The sequence below is a fragment of the Leucopleurus acutus genome (genome assembly GCF_964270905.1).
Source record: "Leucopleurus acutus genome assembly, chromosome: X".
Taxonomy (NCBI): domain Eukaryota; kingdom Metazoa; phylum Chordata; class Mammalia; order Artiodactyla; family Delphinidae; genus Leucopleurus; species Leucopleurus acutus.
The window spans coordinates 11,980,026-12,002,007 of record NC_139148.1 but is presented as its reverse complement, the minus strand read 5'-3'; the positions used below and the strand labels follow the sequence as shown (position 1 = coordinate 12,002,007).

Here is a 21,982-nt window from a genome sequence, read left to right as displayed (position 1 = left end):
GCCGGGACAGCCCCAAGCTGGAATTGAAATGATCGCACAGCATGATGTTGACGGGTGGTTCCTCTATGCTCCCAGCAGGAGGGAAACCCACCCATCACCTGCATTTGCCTCTATGCCCCACTTCCCCTTCCACCAGACAGTCCTTGCTGATGTGATTTTCCTTGGACCACTGTCATGCAGTGACACCTCAGAGATGTTGCGGGTTCCGTTCCAGGCCACTGCAATAAAGCGAATATTGCAGTAAAGTAGGTCACGTGATTATCTTGGTTTCTCAATGCATACAGAAATTACTTACGTTTAAACTATACTGTAGTCTACTAAGTGTGCAATAGCATTGTGTCCAAAAAACAATGTACACACCTTAATTAAAAAAATACTTTATTGCTAAAAATGTGAACTGTTATCTGAGCCTTCAGTGAGTTGTAGTGGTAACGTCAAAAATCACTGATAACAGATCACCATAACGAATAGAATAACAGTGGAAAAGTGTGAAATATTGTGAGAATTACCAAAATGTGACACAGAGATACAAAGTGAGCAAACGCTGTTGGAAAAATGCCACCGATAGACACTTGTCGCAGGGCTGCCACAAACCTTCAATTTGTAAAAACCACAATATCTGCAAAGCGCAATACCTCTAAGTGCAATAAAACAAGGTATGCCTGTATATGTTTTTTATTAGGAAGAATTTCGAACGTAGAAAAGTAGAAAATAGTATAATGACTCTCCAGGTACCCAGCATCCACAGTGATCATCAACTCATGGGCAGTCTTGTTTCCAGTCTTGGTCCCCATCCATTTCTTCCGTCAGAGTATTTTGAAGTGAATCATTTCATTTCATTCAGAAATATTTCAGTTTTTACTTAAAAAATATAACTGTAATCCCATTATCACAGTTAAAATTGTAAGAGTCTCTTAATATCAAACCACCTTGGTCCTAGTTGATGCAGGACTTGTAGATGGCGCTCTCCATTAGCTGTGTCTCTAGACCTTGAGTCAAGGTAGAGGAGCATAGAGTCACAGGTCAAGTCCATTCAAGGCCATATTTCGACCTCAGTCTGGACTACGTGTTGGCAGTTTCCTTCTACCTTCTCATTGTTACCCTCAGGCTCCAGTCTAGAGGCTGAGTTAGGCCCAGGGGATAGTCTGAGGTGTTGGGAGTCTACGTTTGAGGGGCCTCTGCCTTTTTTTGCTGCCATATTATCTTGATGTAGCCTGGCCTTTTGTCAGGTGTTGGGAGGGTTGGGGGGGGGTCCTCTCCGGAGACAATAATTTAAAAGAAGGAAAAATAATGTAAAAAACAGGCATTATTGCCCTTATATCAGTTAGATTAGGCTCAGTTGTGTATAACAGAAAGCATCCTCCGAAACCAGTGGTTTATGTATGTAAGGATTTGTGTTTCTCTTTTGAAAATCCAAAAGTAGGTGGTCCAGGGTGGGCCTGGAAGCTTCACACTTACCAGAGACCCATGCTCGTTCTATCTTAGTTCATCCTTCTTACTGCATTCTTACTGTATCACGTTATGGTCCAAGACGCTGTCAGAGCAGTAGCAACCATTTGCCCTTGGGGGCAGAAAGGAGGAAGAGGGGAAAGGCAAAACGATATATGCCAGCTGTCTGTCTCCTTTTATAAGGGATTTCCCTAAAAGTCCCACCCAGTTCCTCTCATTAGCCAGATTTGGTCATATGACCACACCTACCTACAAGGGAAGCTAGGGACCTAGCACAAGTACCACTTGGGATGTTGGTGGAGTACCTTCTGTGTACACAGAATTATTCTAGATTCAGTGGAGCATCATAGAAAAGCATAACGTTGGCCCTGTCCCCAAGGAAGTGATATTCCTGGTTACTTCCGGTGCTTCCTGATTTCAGTAAAATGCCAGGCTGCTGAAGCTTTGTTAAAGGAGCACCACAGGCCGGAGGGGTGGTGGCCACAGGTTTCAACTGGCCTTCTCAAGAGATCCAAAGAAATAGCTCGGAAGCTGCCAACCGAAGGTGGCAGCTAAAAGGTTTGGAAGTGTTTGAAGGAAAGGAAATTCTCATATCGTTCAAAAACTTTGAAAGATCATCAGTTTACTGAGTTGGGGACCAAGTCAAGACATTTAAAAAAGTCAGAGTTCTTATATATCTCAGAGCTTGTCATGCAGATAACAGGTGTCTCTCTAACATGTTCTTGGATACATGCTGACTGTTTAGAGAATGTGAGGAACTTTGGTGAGGGCTAATACCTAACCTGCAAATAACACTTTAGGACAATAGTCTGATGCAGATACTCTTGCTTGTCGGAGGAAGAGTGTCTCTTACACACGTGCCCCATCCTTTAGCCAGATAAACAGTTCATCCCTCTGACTTTCGCCACATCCAGCCCCCTGGCTTCTGCAGGCTTCTTGTGCTGCCTTTCTTTGTGTGTGTGTCCATATGTCATGGACTGGTGACAGAAGGGTTGGATATGCGATCCAGATGTCACAAATAGGACTTTCCAAACAATGAATACCTACTGGTCTCTAAGTGGCAGATGGTGATGAGGGTAGTATTGGAAAGAGGGAACCCCTTCTTTTCATGATTTAGTTAACAGCAGGACATATTTGCTCATAGGAAACTGATCCCAAGAAGCAATGCACATCTCTTGATCTCATCTTTACCCACATTTTAATACCATAGAACCACAATAATGTAGAAGTAAAAAGCCATCTTGAGGCTCTAGACCCTTTGTTTGGCAAGTAGTTGTGTCTAAGAGATTTATGGAACTGGTACAATGTAACAGATCCATCCATCTTTGTAGAACCTGCCCTGCTTTAGGCTCTGGCCCAGGTGTTCTCCATTCATTGATCCAGGCCTTCAAGCTGTGTATTATCCTGTGAGAAGAAGCAGTGTATAATAAGGTATGAGAATTTTCAGCCTCTCCTCCTCCCAACCCCAGTTCCATTCCTGGGCTTTCACTGAGCTGAAGTGGAATTATGAGAGACAGGATGAGACCGAGAGGATCTGAGATCTGATTTTCACTGGAAAGGACAGAGAATTACTGGTGGGAGAGAAAAGAATAAATTCAGAAGGTGAGGGGGAGAAGGAGAAAAGGGAAGAGCTGCCTCCACATGGGTGGAGGAGATTTGAAGGGTTAGAGTGAGAGACGATGGAAATATTGGAGACATTTATTGGAGAGGAGGAGGGCTGATTTGAAATCTTTAAGCCGAAGCCCCTTTTGGCATTTTTGAGAGAATTCAATAGATATTTGAATTGTTTTCCAGTTACTTTTAAATATTGGACTGGATGAAACACTGGGCTAAGATGGGTTACAAAGTGGCCCAGCTATATATGGCTTACAGCCCGTATTTTAAAGTGAAGAAATTGAGACTTGATTAGGCTAAAAAACTTGTAGTAACTTGTTGAATTTGTGTGCATGTGTGTACTATATGTGTTATATGTATGTATATACAGATGTGTGTGCAAGTGTGTATGCATATTTTTTCCACAGAAAGTGAAAATAAGAGTCAAGACAAGAGACAGGGAGGGTTTGGTACCTTCATTTCCAGCAATAGGACAGAGTAGATACCCTGAAACAAAGAAGCAAACAAACAAATAAATAACCTAAAAATTAATTAGCTGAGCTGACAGGAAGTTGGAGCAATTCTTAGAGTCTAAAAACGATGAGGAAGAAAGAAAAAATAGGAAATCTGAATAGTGTCATAGCTAGTAGGGTAATTGAATCAGTATTTTGAAAGTTTATTACAAGGCAACAGGTCCAGATGTTACAGACAGATTTTACCAGATATTTAAGGTACAGATAATTCCACTGATACACAAACTCTCCAGGAGATGAAGCTCCAGGGGGTCCTCAAATCACGTTATGAAGTCCCGTTACCTTGCTATCAAGACCAGGCAAGGACAGCAAATGAAGGGATAATTGCATCTCGTTTAGAAACATTTTTGCAGGACTCATAAGCAAAATATTAACCAACCAAATACAGCAATGTATAAAAAGGTATTATGTCATGACCAAGTTTGGATTGTCTGAAGAAAGCAAATTTGGTTTAATGTTGGAAAATCTATTTATATAACTTACCAACACTAAGAGATTAAAGGAGAAAAAACATATAATGTCTCAATCAGTGCAGAAAGCACATTCACTGGAAGTCAGCATCCATTTATGCTAAAGAAGAAATCAGTAAACTAGAAATAAAAGGGAAATTCCTTAACATTATGATAGGAATCTACAGATAAACCCACATTAAACAACCTGCTTACCAGTGAAACTTTAAAAAGCAATCTGTGTAACATTAGGGACTAGGCAAGGTTGCCTATTACCATCTATTCTACTCAGCATCCTTGTAGAGGGGCCAGCTTGAAAGAAGACAGAAAAAGAAATAGAAAGTATAAGGGTTGAGAATAAAGGGCGGAAAACAGTTATTTGCTGATGGCTGTTGGTTGGAATATTACTCCCAAATATTCACTCCCTCCCTGTAATAGATTATACACTCCCACCCACTTTTGGGTGCGTTACCCATGAGTCCACAGGGCGGGTTTAAGTGCCCTCCTGTCTGCCTTTGGGCTCGACCACGTCACGTGCTTTGACCAATGGGACAATGTAACTGGGATTGTGCACCATTTGGCTCCTGCCCTTGGCTATGAGCACAGCACGTCCTAGAGAGTGGCCACTGTTTCATCTTGGGACCCAGAATGAGAAGACATGTAGAGGCCAGCCTGGCCCAGCAAAACCCAGAGAAATGGCAGCCTGCCTCAGCTTTAATCTAATGCAAGCAAAAAATCCTTTGTGAACTATTGGCCAAAAGCTTATTGATAAATATACTGGTGATACGAATGTCTGCAAAGAAAACCCAAAGGAAGCTACAGATGAATTATTAAAATTAATAAGAGCTTAGCAGTGTTCAAAATCGCCTTTGTATTCACGTTTCTTTCTTTTTTTTTTTTTTTTTAACATTTTTTGGCTGCACCGCGTGGCTTGCAGGGTCTTAGTTCCCCAACCAGGGATTGAACCCGTGCCCCCTGCAATGAAAGCACGGAGTGTTAACCACTTACCACCAGGGAAGTCCCTCTATTCACATTTCTAATCCCCAGCAGCAGACTGTTCAAAAACATTAGTTAAAAATGCTGTCTACATTCCTGTAGCTTTGTGCTATAGTTTGAAATCAGGGAGCGTGATGCCTCCAGCTTGGTTCTATTCAGGGTCTTATGTGGTTCCGTACACGCTTTAGGATTGTTTGTTCTATTTCTATGAAGAATGTTATTGGGATTTTAATAGGGATTGTATTGAATACTTTGGGTAATATAGGCATTTTAACAATATTAATTCTTCCAGGACATGAGCACAGAATGTATTTCCTTTTATTTGTGTCATCTGCACTTAGTTTTTAGTGTATAGGTCTTTCACCTCCTTGGATAATTTATTCCTAGGAATTTTATTCTTTTTGATGCAATTGTAAATGGGATTCTTTTTTTAATTTCTCTTTCTAATAGTTTGTTGTTAGTACATAGAAACTCAACAGGTTATGGTAGTGCATATCTGAAAGTTGCTAAGAGAGTACCTTTGTGTAGTGACAGATGGTAATTAGACTTAGTGTGGTGATCATTTTGCAGTATTTACAAATATCAAATCATTACCTTCGGGGCTTCCCTGGTGGTGCAGTGGTTGAGAGTCCGCCTGCCGATGCAGGGGACACGGGTTTGTGCCCCGGTCCGGGAGGATCCCACATGCTGCAGAGCGGCTGGGCCCGTGAGCCATGGCTGCTGAGCCTGCGCGGCTGGAGCCTGTGCTCCGCAACGGGAGAGGCCACAACACTGAGAGGCCCACATACCGCAAAAAAAAAAAAAAAAAAATCATTACCTTCCACATCTGAAACTAATATAATGTTATATGTCAATTATACCTCAATGAAAATACTATTTACAATGCTATAAAAGTATGTTAGAAAAAATGTTTAATATATGCAAAATCTGTATGGAGAAAATTATAAATCCTATTGAAAGACATTTTCAAAGGCCTGAATAAATGGAGATAACCATGTTTATGAGTAGGAAAATTCAGTATTATATAAATGTCATTTCTTCCCAAATTGATCCATAGATTCAAAGCAAGTCCAATCAAAAGTCTAACATTTTTGTTTGTATATGTTTTTAAGTTTTCTAAAATTTGTGTAGACTAACAAACGGCCAAGAATAACCAAGATGAACATAAAGATACACTGCTGACAGCCAAATCTGTTTCTGCCTCTAATTTGGGCTCAAGATTTATCTTCAGTTGCCATCTAGCTTTTGCACAATATACTGGACACTGAATATTCATAGTTCTATTTATATAAATATTTATATACATATCTCAAACTCAACGTGACCTAGAATGAAGTCACCTTGACTACTTCAAGGCTGCTGCTTCTGTTATGTTTCTTGTGCTTCTGGATGGCCCTACTGTCCTCCCAGGCCCCATAGCTAGAAATTTGGGAGGGATCTCATGCTCTTCCTTTTTCCCATTCTCCATCACTACTGCCATTGCCTTAGTCCTGGCCTTTGTCCTTGCCTGGACTGTTGAAATCACCTTCTGAATATTCTTTGCCTCACATCTCTTCCTTTTCCAGACCATCTTCCACATGTATGCTAGGGTGGTCTTTCTAGATCTGATCGTGTCAACCTGATGAAAACCCATCACCTTCAGGATAAAACCCAAACTCCTTTAAGATTTGGCCTGTATCCTCAGCCTATCTCTCATCATAAATCCACGTGCATCTTTTGCTTCAGTAGTTTCCTCGCAGTTTTTCAAGTTTGCCGAGCTGCTTCTCTGCGCTTTCATTTAGAATATTCTTCCTTCTCCCACTTCTTGATTAACTTCTACATGTACTTCAAGACCCAGCTCAAGTGACACCTCCCTGGTAGAACCTTCCCTGATCCCACCCTACGCTCCTGTGTGTTGTCTTTCTCCAGAGCATTTATCATCACAGCACAGTAATTGATGTTCTAGTCTGTTCCCCTGTGATGAATCTGTGTATATATAGACTGTATCTCAATTGTGCTTGACTATTTAGATCTTAGACAATCGTAAATTGTCCACTTCTCACAAAATGTCAACTGTTTAACTTAGTGAATCCGTGTGTGTGTGTGTGTGTGTGTGTGTGTGTGTGTGTGTGTAAGGAGTTCTTTCCTGAAAGCAACTAGCATTGCAAAAAGTTGCTCATTAGTCAAATCATTTTTAATTAGGTTTGCTAGATCTCTTCTTGAATGTAGCCCCGAGTAGCGTGGCTTAAAAGGCACAGCTAATCTGCTGGATTTTTTTTTTTTTTTCAGTTAAAACATCTGGATCCATTTTTACTGTTTGATGAATTTAAAGGCGGTAGACCAGGTGGATTTCCTGATCACCCGCACCGAGGTTTTGAAATAGTAAGTAAAAGAATTTGACCACAAAATTGTGTAGTTTAAAATTTACCTCTGTTCTTAAAATTAGTAATCACTTCTAATAGAAAATTCAAATTTAAGAGCAATGAATAGTAGGCAAAAATTAATTTATAAGTTCCTGGCTATAGACTGGTTGTTAACAGAATTGTAATATCTATTTTACATGAAATATACTCAAATTTAAATATTTACTGTGTTTAATCTTCTTTGAATTCGTTTGAATTTGTGCCACTGGATCTGTTCGTGTCTGAGCAGTTAAAAAAGGCAAAAATTGGCTTCTTAAAGTATTTATATAATTAAAATAATTTATTGGAGGTAGAAGAAACAATTTAAGATGTGATTAAAATACTTTTATATGAAAACCTGCTTCTCTTCAAGAATTTTCAGAAATGTTTAATCTCATGTAGTGTAATATTTTACATCCCAAAAGACAATCCAAGAACACTGTTAGTATTTAACTCAGTTCTAAGGAGTTATAGAATCAAGGGGCCGAAACAGAACGTGGCCTAAAAATTAGAATTTTAAGGCCAAATATATACATTTACAAATTTAACTGTAAAGTCTATAGATTCTGCTGAACACTTATTTTCAGTTTTAGTTCAGTGAGAAAATAAGAATGTGTAATATAATATTGGGGCCCTTTCAAAGATTCCCATTCTCCACACACACAGATATTGTGGGGAAAGATGCAGGGACAGTTCCCAGCCAAGTTCAGTCACCTGCTCCCTGAGGAAAACCTGTATTCTAAGGAAACAGACCAGGGCTTAGTGTGTTTGTCAAGTCCACTACTGAATGAGCAAATATTTATTGATGTCTGGTGACGTGAAGCATGGTGTCAGGTGATCTTTTGTATGTTGGGATGTGTGTGTTTGTGTGTTGGGGGAACTGGGCAGAGGCAGAGGAAGGGGAGGCTAATGAAGAATGAGGCATGACCCCTGCTTGCCTCCAGTATGGGGTTTAGTTAAGGATGTAAAAGATGGACAGGTAAAGAGTTAACCTCTGCAGTGTGAAAATAGAATAAGCCTAGAAGCTTCTGGAAACAGTATGAAGGATTAAGGTCGTTGGACTGGTTTCCATTTGTCACTTAGCCATTTGCCTTCCGGTTCTCTTCTCTGTGACCACTTCGGGGCCACTGTGCCTTGCTTTACAGCAGTAATGGAAGGCATGCCTTTCACCTCGCCTACACTCATGCTGAGTTCTGACTGTGCTCTTCTGCCTCTGGTATCAGGACATTCTCACCACTCCATCCCACAGCTCCAGCTACCATTTTACTAATCCTTCAAGATCTTTTCAGATATTACTGTCTCCATCATGTTTTCCAGACAGTCCCGAGAGGATACCCTTTCTCCTTCGTTTGGCCGCCGTAGCATTAGATTTTTCCACTCATACATGTTAGATATTTATGGTGGCCTTGATCATATTCTGTTTTGTATTAAAATGAGGAATTGCCTCAACCTCCCCCTCCCACACCCAAGAGGACTGTAAGTTTCTTCAGCTCACATCATCCCGCCCATCTCCATGTTCTCCTGGTGGAGATTCTCAGTCACTCCTGGCTGAGTTTAATTGAATAGTAAAAAGAGAAGGCTTCTGCTGAAGACGACAAATATATTAAATAAAATGAATGATGAAACACGTTGCTTTCCTTTCCATTATTGAAAGAGTATTTAATTTCCTTTCTTTCTTCCTTTTTTTTTTTCGCCACACCACGCTGCATGCGGGATCTTAGTTCTCTGAGCAGAGATCAAACCCGCTCCAGGGAAGTCCCTAATTTCCTTTCTAAGTTACAATTTATAAATTGTACAGTGCTCAATGTTAAACTACTCTGGGAAGGGGTCCAGCTGTAGAATATCGATTTTCGGCTCTTTACTTTTGAGTAAAGCATTTTCCTGAAAAGTGTAATTGTAACTATAGCCAACCCTCATCATCTGTAGATTCTATATTCGTGAATTCACCTACTCACTAAATGTATTTGTAACTGGTGCTTGCGCCGTCATTGACGGGCATGCGCAGAGCAGCCCAATGTGCACATGCTCTCAGCTGAGGGTCATCAAGACGATGCTCTGCCTTCTTGTTTCAGCTCTCATACTGCAAACAGGTGTCCTTCTTGAGGTCTATTTAGTGCCACATTTTTGTGCTTTTTGTTGGTGATCTCGCTGTTTTAAGTGCTGTCCAGTGATCCTAAGTGCAAGAAGGCTGTGAGGGGCCTCATGGAGAAAATACGTGTGTCAGAGACGCTTCTTTCAGGCTTGAGTTACACTGCTGCTGGCCGTGAGTTCAGTGTTAATGAATCAGTGATATATATTCAGTAAGGTGTCTTTAAACAGAAGCACGCATAACAGGAGGTTACGTATTGATTCTTGGTTGTGACTTGAGGCTCGCAGGAATGTAACCCTTTATTTCCCCAGGAGCAGAGGTTCAGTGTTGGCTCATTCAGTGATCATGGCAACTTTATAGAACATCGCTACTGTAAATAACTAGAATCGACTGTACCAGTTTCCCCCAGGAGTGTAGGTAAGCTAAGGACCCAGCTGTCTCTTACTGTGAACTTCAGTAGTCTGCAGTTCAAAACCAGGTGCACTTCTAGGCTCTCCTCACCTCCTCCCTGGAGCATTTTCTACAGGCTTGTTGTAAATTTTGAAAATGCTAATTAGTATAAAGAACAGAGTTAGAATCACCTGTTATCTTACCATCCAGAAATAGGCATTGCTATTGTTCTTCCAGTACTTTTTTTTCTGGTATGCTATATATGTTTTGTGTCTTTTTTTATTTCCTAACATTATACTGTTAACATTTTCCCAATATTTAAAAAAAGACTAATCTTTGATGGCTTCATTAAGCATCTGCCATGAAATTGTACCAGTTGACATTGCCAGAGCAACGTATGAGGGTACTTGTTTTCCTTCAGCATCACCAACACAATATATTTACCCAGCTTTTCTTTATCTTTGCCATTTTGACAAGTGAAAAATAATGCTTCATCAGTTTTAATTTGAATTTTTCTTATCTGAGCAAGGTTGGATATCTTTTCATTCATTTTTGGCTGCATTGGGTCTTCGTTGCTGTGCGTGGGCTTTCTCTAGTTGTGGTGAGCGGGGGCTACTCTTTGTTGCGGTGCATGGGCTTCTCATTGCAGTGGCTTGTCTTGTTGTGGAGCACAGGCTCTAGGCGTGCGGGCTTCAATAGTTGTGGCCTGTGGGCTCAGTAGTTGTGGCTCGCAGGCTCTAGAGCGCAGGCTCAGTAGTTGTGGTGCACGGGCTTAGTTGCTCCGTGGCCTGTGGGATCTTCCCGGACCAGGGCTTGAACCCATGTTCCCTGCATTGGCAGGCAGATTCTTAACCACTGTGCCACCAGGGAAGCCCTTCTTTGCATTTTTAAGCATCTTTTTACCATACATGTTTATATTCTTGGCCTATTTTGTTCTGTTGGGTTGGTGGTGGTATTCTTATTGCTTTATAAATGCTCTTTGCATATTAAGGAAATCAGGCCCTTTTCAATGATAGGAGTTGAAATAGTGTTAACAAGGATTTGGCTTGTTTTGCACGCCCCCAAAGGTAGACCTTTAGTTACAAAGCATAGATACAACCCAATAGAAGGAAGCCCTTTTTAACAATTCCTCATGCAAAGATGGAATAGGTCCCCTGGATCAGTGATTTTCTTATGCCTGGAGAAATACAAGCATGCACTGCATGTTAACATAATGGGTATGTTATCAAGATAAATGGCCCTCAAAATAGGCTTTGTGCGAGATGAGTCAGTGCTGTGCTGAAATAAAATATTAGAACTCATGTTTATATTTTTAAAGAAAACTGAAATTATGCTGAACTAACACATGAATATAAAATAGAACTAAATATATGTTGTTTAGTCCCTGCTCATATTTTTTTAAACTAATAGTGATACATGATCAAAGAAATGTGGAGAATATTATCCTGCAAAATTCTTATTACCCCAAGTGTGATCCGTGAACCAGCAGTGGTATCACCTGGAACCTCAGGTGCCAACTCAACCTAGGAGTCACTTATCTAGATGACCCTCCAAACCAGAAATATTATTTCTTAATTGAAGTATAGTTGATTTACAATGTTGTGTTAATTTCTGCTGTACAGCAAAGTGATTCAGTTATATATATATGTGTGTGTGTGTCTCTCTCTCTCTCTCTCTCTATATATATATACTTTTTCATTTTCTGTTCTATTGTGGTTTATCACAGGATATTGAATATAGTTTCCTGTGCTATACAGTAGGTGCTTGTTGTTTATCCATCCTATATATAGTAGTTTGCATCTGCTAATCCCAAACTCCCAATCCGTCCCTCCCCCACCCCCACCTTGGCAACCACAAGTCTGTTTTCTATATCTGTGAGTCTGTTTCTGTTTCATAGATAAGTTCATTTGTGTCATATTTTAGATTCCACATATAAGTGATATGATATGGTATTTGTCTTTCTCTTCCTGATTTACTTCACTTAGTATGATAATCTCTAGGTCTATCCATGTTACTGCAAATGGCATTATTTCATTCTTCTTTATGGCTGAGTAGTATTCCGTTGTATATATGTACCACATCTTCTTTATCCAAGAAATATTATAACTCTATGAGCTAGGAACAAGAACCTGATTTTACTGAGTTAATGGCTAATCATTTTCTAAAACTTAACTCTTCAGTTTAGATAGCGAAATATATTTTGTTAAAAACTTGCATAAAAGTTGAGGAAGAAGGAAGGCCCTGGAGGAGGCACAGCTGGTGGTACCAAGACAAAGGGGAAAATGCACGCAATATTTCCTGCCTGTAGTTTGGACTCCAGGGAGCATTGTTTTGAAAGGCCAAGTGGTAAAGGGTGGAATGATTTTGCAGTTACCTATTTCTGGTCAGGCCTGATATCTTGATTTGTTTAGGGCAATTCTATATGCTCAGAACAAAGAACCATCTGAAAAAATGCGCAACACTCTTCCTTTTTAATCCACGCCCTGCCCAAGTTTAATTTTGCCTGAAAGAGAAGTGCTTCAAGTTCACACACTGTTGATGAACCCTTCACCTACCATTTTGTACCTTTCAAAATCATCCTTTAAATTATAGCCTCAGGACTTTCCAGGTTTTCGCACTGAAAGGCCCCTTTTCCTAGGAACCCCTCTGTCCTGGGGAAACCAACGTGGTTGATCATTTCCGCTTCAATTGAAGAACGGTTAGGAGGAAGCGTCCTGCCTGCTTCGCAGGAATGTTTTAGGATGGTCTCCATTCTGTCCTTAGTTGGGCTTAGAAATGTTTTATCAAGTTTTTCACCACAAGCCTCAGCAGATTCTTTGATTTTGTTCAGGAGAACAAACCCGCTCTGTTTCCAAGGGTGTGCCCATCAGAAAAGCCAGACTAGCATTTACTGGTTGGCAGCCAGCAGCGTTTGCATGCAACCTCTGAACAATACCTCTAGAGGAAGGGTAGGGTTCTGTTGATTCACACCTAAAACTTAAAACTGGACCCAAACCTCCCGTCTCCCACGCGGCCTGTTTTTTCTGGTTTGCGTTGCACTTTCAAACTCAGGCCATACCATCGTTGAATCAAAGCTGGGGGAAAAAAAAAGCTTGATTGAATTCAAAATCCATTCTGGAGGGACTTCGCTGGTGCAGTGGTTAAGAATCCGCCTGCCAATGCAGGGGACACGGGTTTGAGCCCTGGTCCAGGAAGATCCCACATGCCATGGAGTGACTAAGCTTATGCATCACAACTACTGAGCCTGCGCTCTACAGCCTGTGTGCCACAACTACTGAGCCCGCGAGCCACAACTACTGAAGCCTGTGCACTTAGAGCCCGTGCTCCACAACAAGAGAAGCCACCGCAATGAGAAGCCCATGCACCGCAACGAAGAGTAGCCCCTGCTCGCCGCAAGTAGAGAAAGCCTGTGCAAAGCAAAGAAGACCCAACACAGCCAAAAATAAATAAGTAAATAAATTTAATTATAAAAACATAACGTTTAAAAAAATCCATTCTGGAAAGAAAAAAAAATACTCTAGGAAAAGTAGGAAAGAAGGATATTTTCTGAGCATCAGAAAGACTTGTTCAAGGAACATCCTCTTTCATCTCTAACATGGAGGTATTGACACGTTCCTGTCACTGTGAGAAAAAAGATGAGAATGTCTACCAGCACCACCACGATTGAATATGGTTCTGGAAGCTTTGACGCTATTAATAAGGGAGCTATTGGAAAGGAGGAGGACAAATTATTTATTTGTAGGTAATATGCTAATAAAATGAAACCCCACGGTGGCTGCATCGAGCTTTGGGTGGTGATGTGATTGGAGCACGTTGGAGGGCACAGGACTTGTTCTGAGGTTACCGTTACAGTGCAGCATATGGATTTTAGTGTATACATTTATTTGGCGTGAATTGGGGGTGACACTAACAGATTATAGGAAGGAAGCTAAAGCCACCCTCACCCCCAGGACACCCCTCGGCACCACCATGCTAAGAACATCAACCAAAACCTCTTATTAATAGAAAATATTAATTTTTTAATAGATAGAATGGATAGAAATGGATAGAAAATAACTATGCAAAAATCACCCACTTTCCTGCCCAAAGGCAATAGCCAGATATAATGGGGGGGGGGCAGTCCCATTCATAGTAGCAATAAGACCCCTTATAATTCCAGGGCAAAAAGTTCTCCTTTAATCCAATTATCCTACTTCTAGGAGTCTAATAATTTCCTGAAAAAAACAAAAACAAAACCAACATAAGAACAGAGGCTTGTTATACAAATGTTTCTTCCAGTGCAATATTAAAAAGTCAAAAAAAGAAAAAAAGGCACAGAGTATCCAAAATAAAAGGGAAATGATTAAATATGTGGAGATTATATGTAAGGAAATTTTTGTATGTCTGGAAGGTGGAATATTATGCAACATTATTTATAAAAGCAGATATTATAAATAATTTAAATTTTCATGAATCGTGGTCTGTTTAAATCAAGGTTCTCACCCTTGGCGCTATTGACATTTTGGGTGGATCATTCTTCGCTGCGGCGGGGGTCTGTGCATTGTAGGTTGTTCCGCTGCATGCCGTCCCCTTCTCACCGGATACCGATAGCACCCCCCTTACCTCCAGTGGCGACAAGAAAAAATGTCTCCAGGTATTATTGCCAGTTGTGCGCTTTGGGCAGGGAGGCCACCACATTGCCGCCAGTTGAGAACTAGTGGTTTACATACATGTGTGCATATAATGACATACTACGCAGCTGGTAGAAGAATGTCACAGCTTGATAGGTCCTGATAAAGAATCATCTCCGTGATAGTTGGAAAGTGACAGAGGCAAGGTACAAAATTGTTATGGCATAATGTGGGATTTGTATAAAGAGCAAAGACTGTACCTTTATTCTTTCCCCAAAATGGTTTATTATTTATTGTGGGGAAGGGGGACTCTCTGAATGAATGACAACTTCCACAGATTACGTTGATGCAAAGAAAACAGAATTACAGAATTCATGGAACAATACCGAAAGAAGATGGTGCTTAGAGAGAAGACATATAACGGCAGATAAAAATACATATTCGCAAAGCTTTTTTGAAAATTTAGTGGTTTTCAGTATATTCATAAGATTGTGCAAGTCTCACCACTGATTCTAGACATTTTCATCACCCCCCAAAAGAAAGCCATCACCCATTAGCAGTCAATCGCATCACCATGTCCCCCAACCTCTGACAACATCTGAAACTTCGTGTTTCTATGGATTTGCCTGTTCTGGACACTTCATATAAAAGGAATCGTACAGTATGTGGTCTTTTGTGACTGGCTTCTTTCACTTAGCATAATGTTTTCAAGCTTCATCCATGTTGTAGCATGTGTCAGAACCTTATTCCTTTATGGCTAATAGTCCATTGTATGGCTGTGTGACATTTTGTTTATCCAGTCATCTCATGATGGACATTCGGGTTGTTTCCACTCATACTTTGATTCTTGGGAGTGCCTAGATTCTCTCTTCAAAGGACACCCAAGAAGCTGATAATGTACCTTCCAGGGAAGGTTACTGGGTGATGAGGGAGAGTGGGAAAGAGTTAATTTTCAATCTAACCCTCTTTTTCTCTTTGTACCATTAGAATTTGGAGCATGTATATTGGTTGTTTATGTGTGTATACACGGATGCGTGTGCATGAGTTTACAAGTGGGGGCAGAGGACTTCCAGTTTGAAAGAAAGTTAGAAAATGATTAAGGAGGAACCAGAGAGGTCCAACTGATGTAGTTTTGCATTCTGAGGGAGAAGCTAGCACTTCTAACAAGTCTGGGAGGGTTTCAGGGAAGATCTTTAGTCTAAAAGTCTGGCTTTTAGACTGTGTCAGTGGTTCTCAACTGGGGGTGATTTTGTCTGCACACGGTCTTGTGGCAATGTCTGGAGACCATGCTGGTTATACCAACTGGAGGGTGCTACTGCCATCTAGTGGGTAGAGGCCAGGAATGCCGCTGAATACCCTGCAGTGCTCAGGACAGCTCCCAGCATAGGTCATATGAGGGAAAGAAGCAGTTTAATGGAAATATTCTTTGAAAGTAGTCAAAATATTTTCCCAACCAATTTCCCCATCTGCCCCACTCCCCCACCCGATTCCAATTACAAACAGAAACCATTCGTGTCTGAGAGACTACATTCCTAGAGTTCTTAAGTAGACAAATTGAAGCGGGATGTAATAAAGACTATATACTAGCCGTTAAACATTCTTTTATGTTACCAAATATAAAATAATGCTTCTTAAGTGAGACCAAAGATAAGTCTAAAATAAATTAACATAGATGATTACGTGACAAAAAGCTTCTTCCAAATGTCGAGCACCATTAGCAAAGCTTCTTCAGAGTTACCCGTCAGTACACTCTTTTCAAGTGAGATGCCCGAACATGCAGGAAATGCATGGAAATGCAAAGGAAATTTGCCGCGCAGTAATATTAGCTCCCTGTTGTATGAGACGCTTCACGTGCTGTGTCTGCTTTAGCTCTAAACCTCACAGCAGCCCTGAAAGGCAGGAATTGTTAGCACACATGCCCACCCCCCATTTTACAGATGAGGAAACAGAGGCCAGAGAAGTGGTGACTTGTCAAGCTCACGGCCCGTACAAGGCAGGTGGGCCCCTCTGATCCCAGGCCCACACCGGTCCACTCTTCCATGCTCCCACTCCTGGAACAAAGTTCCCATTCTGTACATCTGATAGTGTTTCAATACATAGACATGTTCATAGCATTTGAAGTGAGGTTGCACAGGTTGGCACAGATCCTCAAACTGTCAGCACCTCATACTTCTTCTGTAACTTAGTGTGGGACCCACTGCTCTCATGGTTCAGGGACCTGGATTTTCCTGCCCATAAGTTCAAAGTAATGCTCTCACTTCTCTGAACTTCCAGTATAATGAGGAAATGGATTGGGTTGGTTGACTGCTGGGATATTTAAGGACCAATCATTGAACTTCTTGTAGCCACAAGGAGACCATTCATGATTAGGAATAACATGATAATTAACAAAATGGTGCTTTAGTTGCTTGTGACCTTTTATTACAACCTAAAGATTCTTTTCCTCCTTCTCTGTACCGTTTTGCCCCACCCACCCCAGCTTTTCCCCAATATTTCAGTCCTTTAGGGACCAGCTGAGGGGGCTGCCTTCTCCATGAGTTACTCCCCCATTCCTCTAGATTCATCCTCATCAGGATTGATCTTTCTTCTGTGTCCAGTGGGACTAATTGTACTTCTCTGCAGCATTCGCTTCTCTTAGCTACATATTTTCGTAGTGTCCTCCCTGCTGGAATTACCAGTAGCTCCCTGAAGGTAGGGAAGGGATAATCATTGTGTTCCCCTTGGGTGCTTTCTAACTTCCTGTTTATGAGTTTGTGATGACATTTTCTCTTGTGCAGGCTGAAATGAAATAAAAAGAAAATGAGATTAAAAAATATTCCAAAATTAAAGGATTATTTAAAAAGACAAAAGAAAGGGCTTCCCTGGTGGCGCAGTGGTTGAGAGTCCGCCTGCCGATGCAGGGGACGCGGGTTCGTGCTCCGGTCCGGGAAGATCCCACATGCCGCGGAGTGGCTGGGCCCGTGAGCCATGGCCGCTGAGCCTGCGCGTCCGGAGCCTGTGCTCCGCAATGGGAGAGGCCACAGCAGTGAGAGGCCCGCGTACCGCAAAAAAAAAAAAAAAAAAAAAAAAAAAAAAGACGAAAGACAAAAATTGGCATCCCTGTATCACACCCCCTTATTATAAAGTGTTTTATTGCTTCTTGAAGTCCAAAATCCCGAGAACTGTGGCCCAATAACATCAAGTGCAATGAACACATTCACTGAAACATTCAGAAATTAGATCCTTACAATGAATTGAATCAGGAATAGTAAGAAATCACCCACCAAAAGGTGTCACCTGCTTAATTAAATTAAATATTATTATAATGAAATTTTAACAAAATATTAAAACAAGAGGGAAATCGACATGATTCCCTTAACTCTGTCTCTGTAAGAGCCCTGTGAGCCCCAAGCCTGCCTAGGACCATGTGTGCGGAGGAGCGTTTCAGGCCTTTCTTTCTCGGGTGTTGACCTTGACAGCTTTTAACTAGAGGAAAACTCACTTCTACACCACAGCACATCCCCTCCCTTGATGAATAGAGGGCAGCCTGCCCCATGGACACGTGTTCTTTGAGCAGAGACAACGCGCTTGGGCTGGAAGACATACTTAGTCATTGGTGAATCTTTTAGCCAGACAGCTCCCTGGTTTGGCGAGAACTGATTTTAGAAAAACAGTGAGCACACATCATAAGGAGCAGCAGAGGGCACTCTTAAGCAACAGTGCTTCGAAGTACCCACTTTTCCGCTGGGTACAGACATAGTGCTTTTTTTTTTAAATTAATTAATTAATTTTTGCTGTGTTGGGTCCTCGTTTCTGTGCGAGGGCTTTCTCTAGTTGTGGCAAGCGGGGGCCACTCTTCATCGCGGTGCGCGGGCCTCTCACTATCGCGGCCTCTATTGTTGCGGAGCACAGGCTCCAGACGCGCAGGCTCAGTAGTTGTGGCTCACGGGCCTAGTTGCTCCGCGGCACGTGGGATCCTCCCAGACCAGGGCTCGAACCCGTGTCCCCCTGCGTTAGCAGGCAGATTCTCAACCACTGCGCCACCATGGGAGCCCGACATAGTGCTTTTGTATGTGGGAAATTGGAGTAATTGTAGAAGCTGGCACACCATTCCCTAGAAGCCCCTTCAGTGTAACATGGGAAATGAAACAATGGACGTGAACGCCTTGACCACAGTTTTACAAGATGTAGGTGGTATCAGTTAAGAGGCTGGCCTGACGACATGGGGAGCCAGGGGTAGTTTGTCTGAAGAGATTCCCCCAAAGGGTTGAATCCTGAGTGGAGTTTGAAGAGGAAGGGCATGTCTGAATCTGGGGTTCTAGAAGCAGCTGGAAGATTCTCAGGAAGTTTGCAATTCAGCCTGAGTAGATTTGGGAATGTGATCATCATAGAACCTCGATGTGCATGTCTGAAATTTTATTCAGGGTGAAAGGAAAATCAGTAAATTTGGGAGACTTTTGTGAGGGGAGCAACAGAAAAATAGAAAAGGAGAGTTGCTTTCAAGTCATTTGTTCATTGCCCTGTAGTTAGACGTTGTTGGGTAGAACTTGTCACCGTCCACACCAGAGAAGGATCCCGTGATCACCTCATCGCGGGATCACGGGGCTGCCTGGCCCTCCATCAACCTCTTCTCCACTTCACCTGGGAATCCCGAGGCCTGTTTTCAGCTTTGTATACAATAGCAAGGACCCTTTCTTTGCCAGAGGTGCCAGGTTGCCTGAAGCCCTCGCAGTTGGCAGCGCTGGCTCCTCTTGCAGCTCCCATCAGCCGTCTCCTCCAAGGCAGGCGCTGTGCTCACAACACCTGTGTTACTGCCAAGATGGCACCAGCATCTGTGGGACATTGTGGGAGAGTGAAAATAGTTTTATTCTCAGAGACAGAAAATGTTAAGTCCTTTCTCTGCTACTATTAATGGTGTAAATTTAATCACACTAAGCCACAATGTTTTCATCAGTATCGTGTAGGTGATAATATATTCCCAGGATCATATGCTTTTTAAGTGCTGAAATGCTGTGCAAATACAAGATGCTGCCCTTCCTTCCTTCCTTCCTTCCATCCATCCATCCATCCATCCATCTTCAGTGTCAGCTATATGTTCTAGCCTTCAGGGAGATTGCATTTTCTTAGGGAAGACAGACAATAAATGAATAACCAAATAATTATATAATATAGTGCCCTTCATGAAAAAGCTAGGAGGAAGAAACAGAGTCGGAGGATTGAGAATAGATTGACCAGTTAGATGACCTGGTTGGGGGTGGCCTCTCTTAGGCAGTGACATTTTTTTTTTTGATGTGGATCATTTTTAAAGTCTTTATTGAATTTGTTACAGTATTGCTTCTGTTTTCTGTTTTGGTTTTTTGGCCGTGAGGCATGTGGGATCTCAGCTCCCCGACCAGGGATCGAATCCATACCCCCTGCATTGGAAGGCTAAGTCTTAACCACTGGAGTGCAAGGGAAGTCTCTAGGCAGTGATATTTGAGCAGAGGCCTGAACGAAGTAAGGATGCAAACCATGAGCATATTGGGGGAAATCATTCCAGGAAGCTCCAGTGAGGACCAGAGGGAGGACCCATGAACAGGATCTCTGCTCGAGGAATGTGGCAAACGTGCTGATTCTAGAACTTACTGAACACTTGTTATGTGCTTTGCACACATCACCTGGGTTATCCCTCACCATGCTCGGTGAGCTCATTGCCTAGGTCCCTGTTGTAAGTGAAGAAACTGAGCCTCAGAGAAGTTAAGGCCTTCACCCCACATCTCACACCTGGCAAGTAAGTGGCAAAGCCCAGGTTCCCACCCAGGCTCCAGTGCCCGAGTGGCTCCCGAGGCAGGGCTTCACCAGCAGGGGGCGTCTCCGGGGGTTGTGGCAGAGCGTTAAAAGGTTTGGGTTTGCCCCTTGGCTGAATACCTAAACCATGTTGCTTCTCTTTTCCTCTTTTGTGCAGACGACCTTCTGGCACTTGTGAAGGTGTTTTTGTGGGGTCGTGATTGGATGAGCCAACTTGGGGGCGGGGTGTGAATTTCTAGGTTCTCAGTGATTGCTCAAGAAATTAAGACATTTTTGTAAAATAAGTCGGGTCCTGGATTGTATGGATTCAAACGTGCTGTTTCTGTCCTTGAAGACCAGTTAGCCGCTTCGATTACGCAAGATGCTCCCTGCCGGCCTCTCTCATCAGCCACGACCTCAACCCGTGTTTTTGTTTGTTTTTCTCTGTTTCCTACTCAGCTACCAATAGAGAAAAGGGCACCATTTTAGGGCAAACGGAAATTAAAAGAAAACAGAGTTTAATCTATAATATAACCTTTTTCTTTTAAAGAGTGTGTTTTGCATCTGTAACAGGGAATGAGGTCATGACACTCTTCTTCCTAAATACCAGCCAGAAACAACAAACTCTGTTCAGTGCTGTAGTTCTTCAGGATTCATTTATAGCTCCTTGAGGTACACCTTCTCTAAACTTCATATTGCAGGTAATGCTTTACTTTCATTACTGTTGCGGGTTTGTGTCTTTCTCTTTCCAAATACAAACAAACACAGAAACAAATAACTGACAAGGAAGCACAAATATTTCGTAAAGACCCGTGGAAAGTTTAGGACCAGGAAAGGATGCAGCAGGACCAGGAAGCACGGCAAGTCCTTTAAGAAAACACCTGTTTCAAATTACAGATTTCTTACTTAATTAGACACATGCAAGTCTCCAGTTTAAACGTAACACTCCCAATCCCCTCAACCACCCACGGCAATTCTCCAGGTGTTTGCGATTATGTAATGGCCTAAAAAGTCATCTGGATCATGTCAGTTCTCAAAGTACTGCCTGAGGTTTGTTTGTTTTTTAATCCTCTGCAGCCCTTAATTTATCCTTAAGGTCTCAGTGTAACATTTACAGCACTTAGCAAAAATAAATAAATAAATAAAAGATAGTAAATAAAATTTCCTGGGTTTCTGATTTTTCTTTCCCCAAAGGCGAAAAGCGTGTTTTTTGCTTTAAGTAGTAAAAGGTGGGCATTACAGACTCAGTAAAGCGTGGTTGGCCAGACTTCTCTAATTCAGATTTTATTTAGGATAGGGGAGATGCTGTTTACTTGTGTAGTGCCAGAGAAAAGAGCACATCCACACGGCAAAGGTAGGGGAAAAAGGCAGCAGTAATGGTCTCGTCAGTCTTTTAGAAAGTGTTGGAACTGCTCCCTAAAATAAAATTTGCAAAAAAAACCCAAAAAAACCCTCTTTTGATATCCATGTAAATTTTCATCTTTAAGTGACTCATGTTCCCGACAATTTACTTTTGCAAGTTGCCTGACATAGTTTTAGATGATTAACAACTTGAAAGTCCCTAGGCTTGGATAATTGAAAGATCTTGGGGGAGGGAAAGAAGTGATTTGAAAGAGACTCCTTTGAGAAGCCAAAGGGGAGCTTCAACCCAAACAGAAAGAAATTTGCCTTTATTATGCAGTTATTTTAATTAAAAGTACATGAATAACAGGAAAAGGAAAGCAATTCTAGACACTGCTCAGTGTAG

At 41.8% G+C, this 21,982-nt stretch overlaps 1 protein-coding gene across 1 annotated transcript in view; it reads left to right on the top strand.

Annotated features, from left to right (window-relative positions):
• Positions 1-21,982, top strand: part of PIR (pirin) — a 104,737-nt gene that overhangs the window by 11,412 nt on the left and 71,343 nt on the right. Inside the window, exon 3 of the mRNA XM_082865297.1 lies at positions 7,289-7,381. Coding sequence (XP_082721423.1) covers positions 7,289-7,381 — 93 coding nt within the window. The remainder of the gene's footprint in view (positions 1-7,288; positions 7,382-21,982) is intronic.